At 52.6% G+C, this 19,160-nt stretch overlaps 2 protein-coding genes across 6 annotated transcripts in view; one reads left to right on the forward strand and one right to left on the reverse strand.

The window, feature by feature from the left end:
* The window catches only part of Neurl1 (neuralized E3 ubiquitin protein ligase 1), a gene marked incomplete at its 5' end in the record, with an annotated part of 20,758 nt that extends 16,738 nt beyond the window's left edge, over window positions 1-4,020 (forward strand). The window contains 2 exons of the mRNA XM_031385008.1: window positions 814-960; window positions 1,951-4,020. Coding sequence (XP_031240868.1) covers window positions 814-960; window positions 1,951-2,198 — 395 coding nt within the window. The remainder of the gene's footprint in view (window positions 1-813; window positions 961-1,950) is intronic.
* A 788-nt stretch (window positions 4,021-4,808) lies between these two features.
* Sh3pxd2a (SH3 and PX domains 2A) overlaps window positions 4,809-19,160 on the reverse strand; it is a 210,116-nt gene continuing 195,764 nt past the window's right edge. For all 5 annotated transcript variants that reach the window (XM_031390612.1, XM_031390609.1, XM_031390611.1 and 2 more), the window contains 4 exons: window positions 18,514-18,848; window positions 17,358-17,407; window positions 14,799-14,918; window positions 4,809-13,568 (listed from right to left, as the gene is read on the reverse strand). In XM_031390612.1, the coding sequence (XP_031246472.1) occupies window positions 11,619-13,568; window positions 14,799-14,918; window positions 17,358-17,407; window positions 18,514-18,848 (2,455 nt within the window). In that variant the 3' untranslated portion in view covers window positions 4,809-11,618. The remainder of the gene's footprint in view (window positions 13,569-14,798; window positions 14,919-17,357; window positions 17,408-18,513; window positions 18,849-19,160) is intronic.

Consider the following 19,160-nt stretch of genomic DNA (forward strand, 5'->3'; position numbering starts at 1 on the left):
AAAAAAAAGAAAAAAGAAAAAAGAAAAAAAGAAAGAAAAGAATAATGACGCCGACATGAGTTACCACTAACAATGCACCTGCTTGTGTGCAGAACGTTTTTTTAGGGCCCATGGGAAAGTCACAGGCAAGTGACTCCTTGTTCTCAGCGAGCTCACGGTTTTGCTAGGAAACAGAGCTGGATTCTCTGGCGAAGAAGAGGCAGTACTTCAGGCTGTGTGGTTGGGCATGGCAGGTCAATAACCACAGGCAGTGGAGTTTAGGGGGCCATGGTTCCCCAGAGACTAGGCTTGAGGGCAGCTTCAAGAGGGTCCCTGAGCAGTCAGCTCTTTGAGGGCAATGGCACTGTCCCCAGTCTCATACATGGACAATGAACCCCCAGGAGGGACTGTGGGAGGAAGACAGGAAGGAGGGGGACAGAGAAGGCAAGGCTGCAGGACCAGAATGTAGGGACCAGGGTGCCTGTGTAGAGAAGGTGGGTGGTTCCAAGGCACTGTGGTAGAGAGGGCAGGGCTCTGACAGAGACTGAGGTAGGAAGCAATGACATGGGGGACTCCATTCTCTGAAGGTCAAAGGGACCTAGGAGGTGGCAGAAGATGGTTTGGAAATTGTGGCTGATTTAGAACATGATGCTACCTCCAGACCTAGAGGTGGGCACAGAGCATGGGTCGGGGTTGAACCAGTCTGTGCAGTCCTGCCCCAGCCTGTGATTATCCTCTAGGCAGGTATAGGAGCTCTCTGTGGGGGTGGGGGTGGGGCAAGGACTGAAGCTTTCTCCTTTAGGCTAATGGCAGTGTGGCCATCCCCTTTCTCAGGCTCCACCATCATGGCTGAACGGGGTGGCCCATCTCTCCCCTGCTCGCCTGCCTCCACTCCAACCTCACCCAGTGCCCTGGGCAGCCGCCTCTCTGACCCCCTGCTCAACACCTGCGGTTCTGGGCCCCTAGGTGGCTCTGCTGGCGGTGAGTACCAAGGCCCTGTGGGTGTGTCAGTGCTTCTCCCTGCGTCCTATAGAGAGGGACAGTGAAGCCTGCATTAGGGATGGGATCAGAGAGGCTGGGGGCTGGGGTACTCACAAGAAGGCTTTTACTTTATTAAAAAAAATTATTTGTAATTATTTTTAAATTTTGAATGTGTGTGTGTGTGTGTGCACACGCATGTATGTGAATACATGAATGTGCAGGCATGAAGGCATGCGGTACCTATTGAGGTCAGAGAATGTGCTGGATCCCCCAGCTAGAGTTAGAAGCAGTTATGAGCTAACTAACGTGGGTGTAGGGAACTGAACTCAGGTCCTCTGGAAGAGCAGCAAGCCTCTTGACGGTTGACAGGGTTCTCCAGATGTGTAGCCGTGGTTTTTTGTTTTTTGTTTTTTTGGTTTTTCGAGACAGGATTTCTCTGTATAGCCCTAGCTGTCCTAGAACTCACTCTGTAGACCAGGCTGGCCTCGAACTCAGAAATCCGCCTGCCTCTGCCTCCCAAGTGCTGGGGGGATTAAAGGCATGCGCCACCACCACTGCCCCGCCTTTTTTTCTTTTTAAAGATTTAAAGTGTGTGTGTGTTTGTGTGTGCGTGTAGTGGGGCTTATGGATATATGAGTATAAATAACCACAGATCCCAGAAGAGGGTATCCAATCCTCCAGGCGACTTCTTAAAGTGCACATAGGGGACGCCAAGCGTTAGTGCGGGAGGATTGAAAGAATTAGGAAGTCCTTCCGCCCCTTTCCTCCTTTCCTCTTACTGCCGCTCTGGCCCTGGTTTGGGGCTGAGCAGCCAGAGCCCGGCTGCTGGAGCTCAGCTCCTTCCTTGGGCAGGAAGGTGGGTTGTCAGTGTGGAGAGGTGGCTTTCCGTAGTGGCAGACAGACACTGAGCCTAGGGGCTCTTTTCTCCTTCGAGAAGGCCCCATGCTGGGCTGGGTCGCATTCCCTTTTGATTGGTGCTCTTGTTCTCAGGGACAGCCCCCAACTCACCTGTGAGCCTGCCCGAGTCACCGGTGACCCCGGTGACCCCAGGTATGGGCCAATGGAGCGATGAATGCACCATTTGCTATGAACACGCAGTGGACACAGTCATCTACACGTGTGGCCACATGTGCCTGTGCTACTCCTGTGGCCTGCGCCTCAAGAAGGCCCTGCACGCCTGCTGCCCCATCTGCCGTCGCCCCATCAAGGACATCATCAAGACCTACCGCAGCTCCTAGCCCACTGCGGAGCCCCACCTGCACGCCCACTTCTGCGGACTGCAGCCCAGCACCAGCCGAGGACAAAGCCGACAGGGCCCCTTCCTTCTACGGTCTGCAAGCTCTTCCTCCTTTTCCATTAAACATGGGAAGCCAAGGTCCCCGAAGGTTTGGGTTGAGAGGGTCTCAGGCAGGGAGGTGGGGGCACAAGCAGTTCATAATGAGGGGAGGGGAGAGAGGTACCCCACTGTCTCTCTCCTCTTTACCCAGATTTCTGTATGCTGAGGGGCCGAAGTAGAGTCTCAGCTTGTTGCCATCCCTCACGATCGGGGCAGATCTCTAGGTTGTGCAGCCTTGTGGCATCTTAGAGAGAGTTAGCGAATGTGTAGCTCCCCCCCCCCCCCCCCCCCCCGGGCAGCTGGGGAGGAGGCCAATGGACTCCTCCTACCCTGGGCAGCTGCAAACTGCGTGCCGTGTCTCTTTCTCCTTGCCGGAGTGGGTAAACAGACAGGCGGCAGACTCCAGATCCTAGGTCCTTGACCTTGGGTCGACCTGCCACGTTCAGGATCTCCCCGTTTGCCATGACTTTCGCCAATCATCTCACTGGTGCCGTTTCCCAGGGTGCCCTTCGGTACAGGCTGACGCGGGCCTTTCTGATGTCAGGGTCTTAAAAGAACAGGTCCACAGCCACACTTAAGGCCTGTCCCCCCTCATCTCAATGCCAGCCTTGGCCTGGGCTGATCCTGCCACCATGTGTCCAGGAGGGACAGGAGCCCTCAGTGGGGTGAGGGGGTCCTCTGGCCTGTGGACAGCCCTTTTCCTTAGTTTAATTTATTTATTTATTTGGTTTATGGGTTTTGTGTATGGGTTATGTTCCAACCTGGAGTCTCCTAAAATGCTACTGCTGGGGGTTGCCAGGTGAAGCAAAGAGTAACACCCCCCAACACAAGGCTCACGGACAGTCCTGCAAACCCTGAGGAAGAATGCCAGGCTGAAGGCCTCCCACGAGGTGGATAAACCTCTCTTGGGTGGGAACCACCCACATCCACCTGTGTACCCTTCCTCCCTGGATGGGAGCCCCATTTGTGTGGTAGGATCCAGGGTACCCATCTCTATAAAGACATCAGAAGTTCTGGAAGGTTGGGGAAAGTTGTCAACATGTGGGTCAGGGACCAGAATGGAGACCCTGTTAGAAGAGGGAGGATGGATCCTGAAAGCCAGGCTGTGGTTCTACTAAGGGGTGTCCATTTCTTATGGGTTATGGCTCCTGTAGTCCTGCCTGCCTGTTCTGGGTTACTGTGGAGTCTTAGCCTAGGCCCTCCTGACCTTTCGGTCCCTGGCCCTCATATGGCTGGTTTTATATCCTCAGAGGTGGCTTCTGCCTTGAAAGGTAGGGTCTGGGTCTCCGTCCTGGCTGCTGGCCAGTCATGTGGCTCTGGCCGCAGCCCCTCCCCCTCCAAACTCCAGCTTCCCTCTGGGTAAAAGTTTGGGGGTGGAACACTTTCCGTGTAGTTCCTGGGAGTTCTTCTCAGGTGTCTCTTCAGAGGAATGTACTAGGGAGGTGTGGAGAATGGAGGCCAGGGTAGGCCTTTGCCTGCACTGGGGAATCTGGGCCACGCTCAGCCTCGCCTCTCCAGTCACTGGCCCTGGTGGACGCCTTCAGACTGGAGCTGGTAGCCCATCTAGCTGGGGCTCATCCTAGCGATGGAGAATGCCTAGTACAGAGCTGTGTGGCTGGAGCTGGGAAAAGAAGCCATTGTCCATTCTGCTAGTGCAGAGGTAGCACTGCCTCCCTTGTGAACTGGGTCACTGTGTTTGTGAATAAAGGTGATTTCGTACCAGCCTGAGGGCTGTGCTGTGCGTCTGGAGGTTGTCAGGGGAACCGGTGTTTGGTCACGCCTGAGTGGTTAAGGGCTATCTATCACCAACAGCCCCAGTCTCTCTCTACTGTCACCGTAGTCCCCCTAAGTCCTAAAGGGCTTGTAACAGAGAAGCCGCCTTAGAGTCAGCCTTCGGAGCATGGCATGGGGCTCACACAGTGGGGTCCATAATACCAGGTAAGCCATTTAAGTTGAGAAGCTGCTGCAGCCCTGCTGGTGATCTCAGGACTTTGCATCCGGGGTGGGTGGGTAGGGGAACAGGGTCAGGTAGGGTGTCAAGGGAAACTACACACCTGCTCTGCTGTTTCCTCTCAGGCCAGAGATCCTGTGAGGTGAGTATGGCCACCTAGAGACTAATAGGGGAGCGATGGGTCAAGCTTGTGGCTGGGGCTGGTTAGAGGTACATAGTCTGGGCCCACGGTTAGAACTGTAGACATTCGGCATGGCCAGGCCTCAGAGACAGGTGGGGTACCTACCACACCCTTTCCTGGGAGGAGACTTTGGCCACATAGTCTTAGCCTGTCTTTGAACTCAGGTCCATGTTTTCCTGCTTACTAGAGACTAACACAACTAGCTAAGGCCCAAGGGCCCAGCTTTGGCTATTCCCAGAAAGCTGGCTGCAAGTGGGAAGCTCCTGTGTGACCGACCCCTCCCCCTCCATCCCATCCCATGGTCAGTCCTCGAGTTGGCAGCGGTTTGGGCGAGTCACCTGAATGGGTCCTCCATTGCCAGAGAGAATCACACCATTCTGTTTCGTTAAAGAGGCCAAAAACTTTATTTAGTCTTTAGGGAAATACAAGATGCCTGTAAACATAAACAAAATATGAAACAAAACAATCCAAATTTTAAAGTCTAGAAGCATGCCAAGACAGGTCATTTCTATAGACCAAAGAGTCCCACCCAAGTGATAAAGGACACCTGGAGAAGGGCAGGTCAGGGGGGCTGGGTCCCTCCCCCGGTGACACCACATGTCTGTGATGAGACTTATAAAAACAATCCACTATTAGAATTATGAGAAACATGGAGATAGTTTAGCACCACCGAGGACCCTGGAGATGTGTTTGCACACCGCATGGACCCCTGCTGCATCCAATGTCCTTGTCTCCATTCCTCTGCTGAGGTGGGGAAGGGAGAAGCTGGGAGAAGGGTTCCTGCTGACCTCGGTAAGCTGCCTGGGGCACCAGGAAGTCCCTGGGATTTAGGAGTCCCAGTGACATCCACCTGCTCCTTCTCACCACACAGTAGCAGAAGCCACTCACATCTGCCTTCAGAGTTTCCTTCCAGGCCTCTCAGTAACTGGTAGGGACACCCATGTCCTCTGTTGCAGGAGACAAGTTGTAAATCTAAGAATGGCAACTGGGTACCCTTTGAAGTAAACTCAGAAGCAGTGTGCCTCCGTAGAAGCACATGCAGGAGGTTGGTGCCCTCACCTGGTCAGACTGGCAGATAGGAGGCCATAGAACCAGAGGTTCCGGAGTCTTGGGAATCAATGTCCAAATGAGGTCACCTGCCTCCTGCATAGGCCTGGGCTTTTAAGTTCTAGCGTGGGGTGTTGGGTCCCTACTGTGTGGCCTGTTATGGTCAGTGGTCTCTAGCTTGTATGGTTTGACAGGCTAGCTCTGCATTGGACAAAATGCACTGGGCAAAAACGATGGGGAACCTGGGATGGGACTGGGCCCCCAGACCTAAAGATTGGCTTATGACTTGCAGCACCTCTTCCGTAAGACAATAATACTGGAAGCCCGGGCTGGGCCCAGTGAGCGAGTTTTCTCTGGCTGGTGAGTAACAAGAATCCCTGCAAACTTCTTGCTTGCAATCACCAAGAACTGACTCCTTCCTGCTCCAAACTCTCTCTCAGCCTCCCCACACCTACATAAAAGACATCTCTGGAAGCTTCCACCCCATGCAGGGACGGTAAGCCCAGTAATTCCAAACATGCGCCCTCCTCTTGCCAACATGCCTCCCGCTAGCTTTCCAACATGCCAGATACATCCGTTTGCACTAACACAATTCTCTCACACTTCCAAAGATACAGCCGATTGTCCAGAATGAGACTTGGAGTAAGGCAGGGACCTTCAGCACGGGGAGGCCCTCCCCACGCCCCGCACTAAGACAGCGGTCCTAGGACTGCAAGAGGGAAGGGTACTGACTGCCAAGGCCACTTGAGATTTAGACAGGGGAGGAAGCGGGTGTGTGTCACATGCCAACCCCTTGCAGCCAGGTTGGGATCAAGACTTTGGAAAAACCCTTCCATTCAATCTACAAGCACCAATGTAGCTACTGTGTGGCCTGGGGACCCAGATGCACAGAGCAAAGTGACCAGCAGTGCTAACTGTCATAGGCTCTCAGCATTGAGCTTAGGAAGCACAGGGACATGAGACCATCAGACTACCTCAAACGGGGCTTAGTCAAAAATCTCAAATGATCATGAAGAGCCTTCCACACTCAAAGGAAGCGGTCTAAGGCTTGCTGTGGAGACGGGAGGCACCACTGTGTGGACACCTGCAGGTCCTACAGTCTCACCGTGAGCACCCCTCCACCTGCCAGCCTGCCTGTCCTTCAGAAACAAACCGACACCCAGCAGCTCATGGATCCTCGGGGGTTCACAGACCAAGGACAGGATGCAGGTGGGTGCCCTAATGCATTCACCTCAGCACTCCCACAATCAGCAGTATCTCTTCTGTGGCTTCATCTTGGCGTCTGGGACAATGGCCTGGGCTGCTTCTGTTAGCTCTGCTAATACCAGTGTGAAGTTTCCAACTAAATAATAAAATAATTACAAAAAAAAAATTTTTTTAAAAGACACATTGCACTCTCCAGCCAGAATCGTGTGAATGACACACATGCTGCCATAAGCTGTGAATTCCTTGGGACCTGCCCAATGCCAAGGACTAGTTCAATGGAGACTGCCTGCCCAGTATTTATTTCCTCTAACCCCATGCTATTTAGTTCAAGTGGAAAATTACCACCAGTCTCTCTGTCTTTCTGTCTGTCTGTCTCTCTCTCTCTCACACACACACACACACACACACATACACACTCATGGACTCTCCATATTCATGAAAATTACCACCGGCACACACACACACACACACACACACACACACACTTTCTTAGCCCTCAAAAAAGTGAGGGAATCTTAATTGGTTAGTGATGTGGGCTATTGTCTTTCCAGAGGGCCGCATAGATATTCTAATGACTGGCTATGCAGCCATATCTATTCCAAGGGAGAGACACCAAAAGGGGCCCGTCCCTCTCCCTACAGAAATTCACACAAGGTGGGTCTGAGCAGCAGGCCTACAGTACTATATAAACGGGACACGCCAGCAAGGCCGCACTTGCTATCCTGGGGAGCAGAGTCCTGGGACTTGCTCCCGGCCCCCAAGAAGCCGTCCTTTCCTGCCTCTTTCCTTGCTGCATGAGAGGGGCTAGTGTGCACCTGCCTCGGGAGTTCCTGTTATCAGAGGCAGGCTCATGCCTTTTGCCCAAGTCACTGAGATGAACGGGTGGCTTGGACTCGGCCCCTGGCCTACTGCAAGCCTGTAGGAATTGGCTCTCACTGGGTAAGCGGGGCTTAAAGTACCCGCCCTCCAGATGTTTGCTTACGGCCAGGATTCCTGTCCACAAGCTGAACTGAGGTTTTACAGTTCTAGAAAGACTCAAACACACATCCATAGCTTCATAGCCCACACACATCAGGAGGCTGGGGTGAGGGGGCTGCGGGTCTCTCTGAACAGCTGACTGCAAAACAGGAGAACAGGAGTGGACGTCCTCATTCTGCTCTGGGGACCGGGCCCAGGAGGTCAAGAGCACCATGCCACATCCATCTAGGTGGACAATACTGATGGGCTGTCCTCTGGTGGCTACCTCCCATGACTCCTCCCATGTTCTGCAGACAGGCTCAATATGGTCTCCACTGACCCAAATCCCTCTTGGTAATATTGCACTTTTCCTGTCTCAGATTGTTTTCCTTTTCTATTGAGAATGCAAAGTCTTTGGAGGGAACAGGGGATGAGAGTAGCCTGAAAGAAATTATATATTAGTCAAACCCAGAAAAAGTCGGGGTGATTTCACCTGGTCCCCACCCCTTCCTAAAAATAGAACACTACAACTTAAATAACTCTACATCTATTCTGCAAGTACTAGTCATATGAAAATACCATTTGACTGAAATTCCCTTGTCTTTTTTTCCTTAGATGATAGAACGTTGTAACATGCCTTGCTGAGGAAGCGAAGGGTATAAATGCCAGTAAAATAGTCTCTAACATCTCAAAGTGCCTACGAGGGCTCTATATAATGCCTTCGTCCATTAGGAGTGAGAAAGGGGAACCCTTGGGGCCAGGCTGGGGTGAGAGGATGAGGCCTTTGCAGACAGAACCCCAGTTGTGAAGGGAGCCCTGGGGGACAAACAGGGACCTGCTGCTGATGGACACCCCACCACCAGCTTCCTCCTGCTCCCCGACGGTGAGAACACAGGGAAGCCAGGCAGTGGAGCCAGGCCTGCTACTGACAAAGGATAAGGTTTGAAGACTTTCCCTCCACCCCTGTGATACAAGAAAAGGGTCTTTAAACTGAAAGAGAACCAAAGCACCAGATGATGCATCTTCGGGCATTATATAAACCTCAATAATGACCTCAGAAGGGCTCATTCTGATTAAAGTTGCAGTACACAGCAATACAATGTCATTTCACATTTTCAATCATGACGAATGGAAAACTGGGTTTGGACATTTCTGAGATTCCACTTCTTTTTTCCTTTTAGTCCAATCTTGTTTTCCTCCAGGTGAGTCAGAGCCCCAGGCCCTTCCCTCCGATGCTGCCGTCTGTCCAGTATCACAAAGCAGCTCCTTAGCTCTAGGGAAAGGCCCTCTCGCCTGGGGAGGGCTAGGACCCAGGGACACGAGGCCTGGCATCCCTTGGTCATGTCTGGGAAGGCCTGGCATGCAACCCTCTTGTTTCAAGTATTCTTTGGGCTTGCAGGGTTTGTGCTGTGCCCTGATGGGTGGGGTTGATGGTGAGAGACCTTGGCTATGACTACTACTCGCCCAAGTCTCCGTCCTGACGCTAGGTGGCAACATTCCCCACTCTTCCCAGATGCCTGAGCAACTCCCAGCCTTCCCTGGGGCTGGATGTTACAATGTAAACACAATGACCACACAATAACCTAGAGGGCCAGGGGAGGAACACAGTATCAATGCAGTGCAGGAACCTGCCGTTAGTTTGGCAATTTGGGAAAAAGTCATTTCCTGTCCTCGGGCTAAGGTAACTGGAAGTACAGGATGGAGTGACCTCTAAGGTTCCCCACCCCCCCCCCTACTCTCCCCCACTTTTGAGGATCTATGATTTCAGGACATGGGGATTGGGAGAGGGCCTTTGGGATGTGACAAGAACAGGGGAGGTGGGAAAAGCTGGCTCTGGGGATCCCGGTGGTCCAGCCCAACTGAGATGCTCTGTGCCTGGCGGGCGCACTAATCATGGAGCTGGCTCAATGCAGACATCTGAGGAGTGAGGCTGTGGGCCTCCCCCTGGCAGACAGCTACTGGAAGGTCCTCTCACCTGATGGCCACTCTACTTTAAATTTTATTTTAAATAGTCATAAATTACTTTTTTCCTCTTTTAATAAATATGTGCTGTTTTAAAATGAGAAGAGTATATACTGCATCTTTAAGTAATGCACTTTGCTCTCCGGGTTTCTTTCCACTCCGCCTTATTTAAAGTGCATTAATTAAGAAATAATGAACCACTTCTTTATCATTATTGTTCAAATAAGTACAAATAATATCATGAAGACACTATACCACTATCATTAGTACTGCAATCTAGCAGATTAATTCAACAACCCCGCTCTATTTAATACTGTCCAGCAGAAGAAAAAAAAACTAATTTCAATTTTAAACAAACTCATGAACACAGAAAAAGAAATAGAACAATGTCACCACCATGGGCTTTTGACAGAGGAAGCTAGCGGGTTGCATCCGCTGTGGGAGGAACATGGCTTAGGGATCCAGGAGGTTAGGGTTGAGAGCTGAAGGCAGACCTGCCTGGGAGGAGGGGTGAGGGGCACTCTTCCTCCCGTGTCTGTTGGAACCAGCAGCCCTTCGTCGGGGGAGATGCTGGCAGCTCAGCCACGGGGCCGTGAGGCAGGATCTGTCCCAAGTCAAAGGCACGTATGGCATCCACTCCTGGCATGGAAGGACACTGCCGGGCTTCTCTCCGGAGGGTCCCCTCTGAAATGTCAACCATTGACTCACAACCCAGAGCAGGCAGAGGACTGTCTCTACTCCACTCTTTTGCTTCTGTTACCTGGGGCGCTGCCCCTAAGGCTTGGAAACAGTTGGCTCCTGGCTTCAAAGTCCTCCAACTTCTTGGGTACCTTGCCAGCAGGCTAAGGGCGCAGTGGGCAGTGTCTGCTCCGGGCTGACCCTTCTGCCCAGGTTGGAGGAAGTGGGCAGAAGCAGGCAGATTAGCCACCCAGCAGGCTGGCTTCTAACAACATCTTCTTTCCCTCTTGGGCAGGAACCTGAACACTTTGTTTCACCGAGCCCAGGGACTTGGCTTTACCCAGTCCCCAATTCCCTGTTGAGGTGCCATGCTCGGGCACTGTGTACACAGTGGAAACCTAAACAAACAACCTGGTTTATGGAAAGGCAAAAGACATTAAACCAAAATCCAAATAAAACATCCCTCCACGGACTTCAACAAAAACCCCACCCACCACTACCCCGTCTCCTATGTGAGGCTGAGCCCCTCGGGCCCCCAAACAACTAAAATAAACCCCAAACCAAACGCCTGATATATAACCTCCAACCAATAACCCTTTCCCAAACATGCAAAAGGAACCGCCTACCCGGAAACCCTCAAGCAATCTCTAGATTAGGGGGAGCCTGGTGGCATCCTCAAGGTCAACTACCACACTGTCCTCCATGTGGCCCAAGGAGGGCAGGCTCTCCTTGCCAGGCCAAGTCAGCACAGCAAGAGGAGACAGTCCTTGTTGGCACCTGGGAACTCTTAACTATCAAACATAGGCTGCGGCCTGGCCCCAGAAAGGGCTGAGCTCTTTGGAGACACTGCCAAGCCCCAGAGCTGGTGATTCTCCAGGACACCCACCAGTGGTCGGTGGTGGCCTAGAAACCAACACAATCTCCAACACATCATTAGGGCAATGCAAGGATGACTTCCAGAGGCAAGAAGCCAGCCACGGAAGTGGCTGCGCAGGGCAGGACCCAGGACACCTCATGACATTTTCCAGATCTGTACCAAGGCACAATTAGGCTTTTCCCATGAGGCCTGTGCTAAATGGCATATGGTCCATCAGCATGCGGTGTGTATGCAGGGGTCCCGGGCCCAGGACATTCCTGCCATTCCCTTTCTCCTACTATGTGTGCACACCCATCACACCCTCCCTTCCAGCTGGAGGGTGTATTGGGGATCACATGTTCTGCAGGGTTCAATGTTGTCACCCCCTCCCCCCTCCCATCTTATCTTTCCCCATGTCTGGAGTGCCACCATTCATCCAGTGGCAGCCAAAGCAGCACACTGAGCCCGGAAGGACCCTGTGCTGCTAGTTCTTCTTCTCAAGGTAGTTGGAGGGTACCCAGCCCTTGAAGGGCTTCACCTCATCCAGGATCTGGCAGTACCACCAGCCATTGGGGTTCCTCTCTAGCACCTCCATGGACACCCCTTCCTGGAAGCCAGCTGTCTCTTCATCCCCCTCATAGTCTGCAATAGAGATGTACACATCCTTGAGGTTATTGTGGATAAACTGAGACTTCTCTATGGGCTTAGGACGCACGGGGGAGACAGGGATGCCATTGCGTTGGGTAGGCAGCAGGGGTGATTCTGAGCCCTGGCTGGCAGCCCGCTCTGCCAGGCGGCCCTTGGCTTCAGCGGCTGCTGACCGCGCAGTGCTAAAGGAAGAGTTCCTGCGGACGCCTCTAAGGCTGTCAGTAGCCGTTAGTGACTCATTCCTCCGAAGGGCACAGGACAGGTTGTTGTCCTTGGGTGGCGGAGACACAAACACAGACTGGGGCCTGACTGCCACTTGCCGGACACCGTTCCTCATCTTCACTGCCACGGTGCCCGAGGTCTTGCCGAAGCCCCCGGGAGGCTTAGAGGGGATGGGTGGGGTGGCCCTCTTGCTCTGGTTCACCGTGTTCAATGCCTGCACGCGCTTCTCGATCTTTTCCAGGCTGTCTGACTTGCCCTCATTCTGCGAGCTCTTTCCCGTGTCTGGCTCTTTGCTAGCTGGGTCAGGTAGCTGGTTCTCCTCAGGCACCAAATAGTGGGAAGGAGCCCAGCCCTCCAGCTCCCCAAACCTCACGTACCACCACCCACTTTCCACCTTCTCCAGCACGTGTACCTCAGTGCCTGCGGGGAAGCTGATCTCCGAGTCCTGCACCTTCTCATAGGCACTGCACGTCACGTAGGTGGTGCCTCGCCCTTCCCATTCCTTCTTGGGGACGCTTGGGGGAGTGGTGGCTGGGAGGGGGATGATGTCTGCGGAGCCTCGCCTGGACCCCTCAGAAGCTGTCTGGGGGGGCAGCTCCGAGTCCTCACTCCTAGACCCCTTGAGGCCCCCCCGCAGCTGGCCTGTGGGCCTCAGCTGGCGCCGTAAAGAGCTGATGTCCATCTTCTCCTGACTTTGAGACTCAGCTCGGTTCAGGACTGGCTTTGGTCGGACGGATGGCTTGGCTCGAGCACAGGAGGCCAGCCCGGCCTTCGCATCAGGATCTTTCTTGGTCCCTGCCTTGGGGGTGTCACGGATGCCTGCATCTGAGGCAGAACGTGGCTTCAGGTCACCACTGTTCTTGGACAAGGAGGAAGAGGAGGAGGAGGAAGAGCAGGTGGTGCTGATGGTGACGGAGGAGGAGAAGGAGATGTTGGACTGGTTTTTCCCCAGTTCCGCCTGGGCGTTCTTCTCTGCCTTGAGCTTTAGGAGGGATGAGGATTTGGGAGAATCTGATTTGGGGGAGCCTTTCATGGCAAGAGACAAAGAGGAGCTCCCTGGGGAGTCACTGTCCCCAGAGGAGCCTCTGGCAGACAGGGTATCTTCTGTGTATGGCCTGAAGCCCTCATTCTCATAGATGGTCTCCTCTTCCAGGGCTATGTCCTCGGAAGACTCACCCACCTTGAAATGGGCCCGCTGCAGAGAGGAGACAGGCGAGGCCCTTCGGGGCTGAGCGGGACGCTTGTCACCTGAACCTCTGTCCTCAGTGGCCTCCTCATTCAGCTCAGGTTCTGAGTCAAAGCCAAAGGCTGGGATGTCATACTCAGGTTCCTCATACTTAGCTTTCAGTGGGGAGCCCTGGCTCTCACAGGCACCCACAGGATTCTCCTCGGTCTCCTTAGGCTTGCTGGGGGGTGCGGGTGGCGGTACCTTGGGCCGGGTCAGAGTGCTGGTCCGACGGCTGAGGTTGGGCTTTTTGCGCTTATCGATGTATGAGGCTGGGGCCCAGCCCTCCTTCTCTCCGATCTGCACATACCACCAGCCACCAGAGTTCTTGTCGATGACCTGGGGGGTGGGGTGGGGCGGGGCAGAGGGGCAGGCCAGTGAATTGCAGGGGTCTCTGGGACCCTATGACGTCCCAGCCTATTTTACAGACACAGCAAACTGAGCCCTTTAATAAGTGGCCCAAGCCCTAGGGAGGTCAGTGGAAGGCTAGATTCGAACCCTGGTCTTGCTTGTGAGGCTTCTATCCTCTTGGTTTCCTGGCTCCCTAAGTCTGTGCCAAAAGCTCGGTAGAGTGGGTTTCCTCTATAGACCTCCATGACAACCCCCCAAGTCTACCAGATCGTCCCTAGATCCTAATAAAAACCAACCTCGGAAGGGTCCTTAAGTCTAAAGAACCAGTGTTCTATTGTCCCTGTCCCCTACTCATGCAAGGGTCTCTCAGGTGAAAAAGTGAAGAGGCAGATAAATCAAACTGAGGTAAAGACCTGAGACCAGATTGCCCCACAGATCCTCCCAGTGGCCACAAAAACTCCATTAGGTAAGAGATTTCTTGGATCAGTACACAAGACTGATCTCCATGTGCATGTGTGTGTGTATGTGCATAAATGTGAGCATATGTGTGTGTGTGCGTGTGTGTGCATGCGCGCTTGTGAGCACATGTGGGTGTGTTGCATGTGTGCAAGAATGTGTGTGCATGTAATGTATGTGTGCATGTGTGTATGCATGTGCATGTATGAATACATGTGTGTATGCATGTGCATGTATGAATACATGTGTGTATGTGTGTGCGTGTGCATGTATGAATACATGTGTGTGCGTATGTGTGCATGTGCATGTATGAATACATGCGTGTATGTGTGTGCATGTGCATGTATGAATACATGTGTGTATGTGTGTGCGTGTGCATGTATGAATACATGTGTGTGCGTGTGTGTGCATGTGATGTATGTGCGCATGTGTGTGTACATGTGCTATCCCCTCCCAAATACAGCATTCCCGATGAGGCAAACAGCTGTAATGATCCCTCATCAGCACTTCACTTCCAGGCTTTTCCTGCTCAGCCCTGTGTATGTTTCAGGAGATGCCATATGGGACAAGCAAGTGAGGGAGGGGCAGAAACCCAAGTCCTGGGCTTTAGTCCTGGTTGTGGCCCTGACACTGCAGGTACTCATGGCTGGGAGGCTCATTTCTGTTACCCACTCTGCCTGACCCTCAGAAACCTTGCCAAGAAGACATATTATAAAACATGAAACACATATTATAAAGTAAAAAGGCCTGAAGGAGGCTTACCTCTGCCTTCTGTCCACCTCGAAAGCTGATCCCGTCGGAAATGCAGGACTGGAATTCAGCAATGGTGTAGTACTCTACCTCAACGGAAGGGGGCTCTGGCGGCTTTGGCAGCTGGAACCCCTAAAGCAGAAACAATGAAAGGCCATCTCTTATGCTCCAGGCCTTCCCCCCAGGAGGTAGCTTCCAGGGTTCACATAACACTAGTTTGAGCTATTGGGCTGCCCGCTAGTAGAGGCCTCAATAGTTTCCCCCCAAGGTGCGAAGTTCAAGTCAGAAGAATCATTCTAACAAAGTGAGGGCACCTCCACTTCGTAAGCCTAAGGGGTGGAGCCTAAGCCAAATGGGCAGCTGCTACAGAAGAGTGTGAGAAAGCCAACTGTCCCAGGACAGTAATGTAGGAGTACGGGGGCAGTTGATTGGAGGAGGAGCCTTTGGGATGGTGTTCTGAACAGAACACCATCTCAGCAGGCAGGCAGAATGTCCCAGGGCTCCTATGAGCCTTTTTGATGCTAGCACACAACTTTTCTCCTAGTGCCACTCCAGGATACTTAGAAAAACTGACCTATTATCTGTGGACCCCATTTTTGTTTTTTTAAACAGTCATCTGCTGTGTAGCTATTGGGTGCTGCTCTGAGACACCCTGTATAAGCCACATGGACAGCCAGCCTGATGAGCTGTAACTACAACAAGACTTTATCTTCTTATGTTTGTCCTTCCTATACTAAGGGGTTAACACAGAGCAACTGGGAAGGCTAGTGGGGAGCAGCTGTGGCGTGGGAGGAAGGTCTAGAACACCTGGATGTTCTGAGCCTCAGTTTCCTCTTCTGTAAAAGACTGGGGTTGTGAAGATGTTTGCTGAGATGGGTCTGGAGGAGGAGTGGGGAACCCCTGAACAAAGCCGGAGGTCAACCCCTCGGGAACCCTGTCTTTCTTTATTTACCCTTCGAGGCTCAGCTTCCTCTGTCTTCAAGTGGAAGCTGAGCTGTTTGGATCACTCTGAGTAAGGGATGGGAGAAAGGCGGTTTAAGGGTGGTATGTGTGAATCAGTCAGCTTTCCCTGCCCTTGTGCCTGATGTACATACAGCCACACACGGAAGCTGGCACAGCTAGCCACGTTCCGTCCCCTCCCGTCCCCTGACAGGGTGGGATTCAGCAGAGTCTAACTGGAATCTACATCCCTGCCTCGGCGAGCTTGCATTTTGTTAAGTGCGGAAGGAATGACTCTGTTCTTGCCAAAGTCAAGTCTGCCTGAAAATAATTAGCTGGGGCTCAAAGAAAGGGGAGAAATGGAGAATTCATTGTTCAGTTGCAAAAACCCAGGCTGAGAAAGAGAGAGAGAGGGAGAGAGAGAGAGAGAGAGACAGAGAGGGAGAGGGAGAGGGAGAAGGAGAGAGAGAGGGAGAGAGAGAGAGAGAGACAGAGAGGGAGAGGGAGAGGGAGAAGGAGAGAGAGAGGGAGAGGGAAAGCGGGGGAAGAGAGAAATTTCACTGGGATGAGGTTACAAAATACTCATGGCCAGGGCCGCATCTTCCGTTATTTGGAGGGCCCCAACTCCCATGGACGGGCAAATGCCACTGGAGTAACATGCAACCAGGTATGATTTAGGGATCTGTCCCACGTAGAGTACCAGACAGCACCACCTAACATCCAGGAGTTCACATAGGAAAGGAAACCCAGCTTCCGGTCCTAAATATGTACCACAGCATCCCATCTTCACAGCACAGTAGGAGGTGGCCAGTACTCCTCCTACCTATCTATCGGAGAAGGAAACTGAGAACTTTGCAGGGTAGGTGGCTTACAAAGGGTCTTTCTTTGTTCCTGCGTCAGAAATGGAAGCTATACCAAGCTCCAATATCCTCTTCCAGGGATGTTGGGGATGGTACCTCAGGCCTCGAGCGTGCTGAGCAAGCACTCTACTACTGAGCTCTATCCTAGCTCTGAAGCTTGTCTTCTAACTGAGGAACTCACACTGCCCTCTGCCCTACTCCCCTATCCCACAACAGGTCTCTGTTCCAGGACTCTCAGTTTGTCACCAACACTGCTGTTCCCCAAATTCCCCAAGCTCCCTGCCTGAGAGCGTGGTTATCAGTCACCCATTCGAGGGTCAGGGGCCTCAGCAGTGTCAGCCCTCCATGAGCCAGGCCTTACAAGTCACTCTCCTTCCTGGTGGGTAAGTACTCGCCTACCCTTTACCCTCTAAGATGTGGAGCCTACCACACTCACTGGGCAATCCTGAGGCTAGAAGCCCCACTTCTAGGCCCTGGCAAATTGCCCCACTGGACACTCCTGCTGGCCAGTCTAAATGTTTATGTCTGCCAGTGTAGTGGCTGCGATGGATTTATTTTATTTAGCCTTGGAGTGCAGTGCTTTTCTGATTATAAACTGTCTAGCTATGCTCCAGGGAGTCCTGGGATCTGCAGGCTTCTGCCCCTGTTCCCTACAAAGATGGAAACCCCAATAGGACCCTACAAACCCCTGGGTCACAGGCTTTGCTTCAGAGGTAGCAGTGAGGGCTCTGGGAGTAATCCCAGAGAATGAATGGAGAGACAGTCCACATACCAGGCTGGATTCTCTGCGCGGGGGTGGTCTTGTCCTCAGGTTTGGGGAGCCTGAAAGAAGAGCCACAGCTTAAGAATCCCAAGGGTCTGCCTTCCCTGGGTGGGACACACTCAGATCTTTGACACTTGATGCTTCGGGCCTGTAGTGATGAGAGACCCTGTGTTCTACGTCACCAGGAGTGAAGAGGCCTTTAAGGATCCACCACCCCCGAAATGATAAACGATATGGACACCAATCTACAGACCCTGCAGGGACTTTTCAGATTCCGCAGGGACTTATCAAATTTTCAGTAGAAGCAGGAACCATATCTATTTCTTGCTCACTAGTCCTAAGTCCTCTGAAGGGAGCGCAAGGCAAGACAAAAGCCCTCCTGAATAAAGATTTCTCCAAGCACCAGAGGGATAACAATAAAGAGCTAAATGTTTAAAAACAAAAACAAAAACAAAAACAAAAACAAAAAAAAACAAAGCAAAACAAAAAACCCAAAACAACATTTTCCCAGATTGTTGGCAAAATAGAAACTGTCCCCAACCCCCATAATACCAAAGGGGTTGCTAGGCCACAGGTGTGTGTAGAGGTGCGGGCACACAGGCTTTAGTAATAGACTGTGTCTTCGGGTGGCAGGGTGAGCACATGTACCGCGTTAGGAAGCCAGCGCTCCTTTCACTTGCTCGTGAGTCAGATTAGGCTTGAGTGGCAAGCACCTTTGCACATCGGACCTTCTTGCCATCCCTCCTCCACATCTTACACTCCACAAGGCAAGCCTGCACAGAGGACCACAGACTCGGAGCTCATGGGTTTGTAAAATCAGCTGTACGCCAATCATCTAGATTTCTAAAGCTTTTTCTGGAGAGAAAAGATGCCTCTTCTTGCTCTTGGGGTCTGTCCCTCTGCTAAAGAGCCATCCCTAGTTCTTTCTTAGGGAGAGGGGAGGCCAGACGCCTGCTCCCTCCTGCAGTACAACTTCAGAGCAGCGGCTTGCCAGGGACACAGCTACTCCCTGGGCCCCTTCACTCTTGTGACCATCAAGGGCATGTTGACAGAACCCAGACAGTCGCTCAGGGTGAAAATCCTGGAGGGTAGCTGCCGGGTTCCCTGACCCATGCCCACCCACTCTGGAGCTCTTCAGGAGGGACGGGGGCCTTCAGGTGCTTACTGATCTGGGCCCGCTGAGGGGCAATCCTGGCTACCGCTGGGGAGCCCTGGGCCAGCTTGGATGTGGTCCTCTCGGGAATGCCCAAGGCGCTGCCATTGGAGGCGTTGCAGAGGATGGGTAAGCTGATCTCCTTCTTGGTGATGGGGGCCTCAGATCCCTCGCCTTCAGCCGGAGCCTCCTTATCCCCGGATGCCTTCTTGTTGAGCAGGTTGCTGATCTCCATGATGTTCCCTATGATCTCCACGGGACCGGCCAGGTTCTTCTTCCGGGTTGGCAGGTCATCCTTGGCCTTCTTCAGATAGGATGCTGGTGCCCAGCCCTCTTTGCCTAGGTATCTGTGAGAGGAAGGAGTACACCATCATTAAAGCCCTCATTTCTGTTTTTCCCTTTTACTCCCAGACCTCACTCTCCATCTGAGCTTGCCTAGCCGAGCCTTCTCTCTAATGCTCTGCTAGAGGTTTGGCAGTTCTGCTGTTGCCAAGGACACCAGAGCTGGGCTCAATGGGAAAGATACTGGAAACTGAGCTGTTGCTCTCAGACAAATGTAAGACCTTAGGGTTCTTGTAAATGTTGTTCTACCCGATAGGTAGTGCTCATGATGGCCTGAGGGTAGTTCTAGAGAAAAGACGTTACGGATAGATGTCGTA

Source organism: Mastomys coucha, unplaced genomic scaffold (assembly GCF_008632895.1).
Source record: "Mastomys coucha isolate ucsf_1 unplaced genomic scaffold, UCSF_Mcou_1 pScaffold21, whole genome shotgun sequence".
NCBI lineage: Eukaryota > Metazoa > Chordata > Mammalia > Rodentia > Muridae > Mastomys > Mastomys coucha.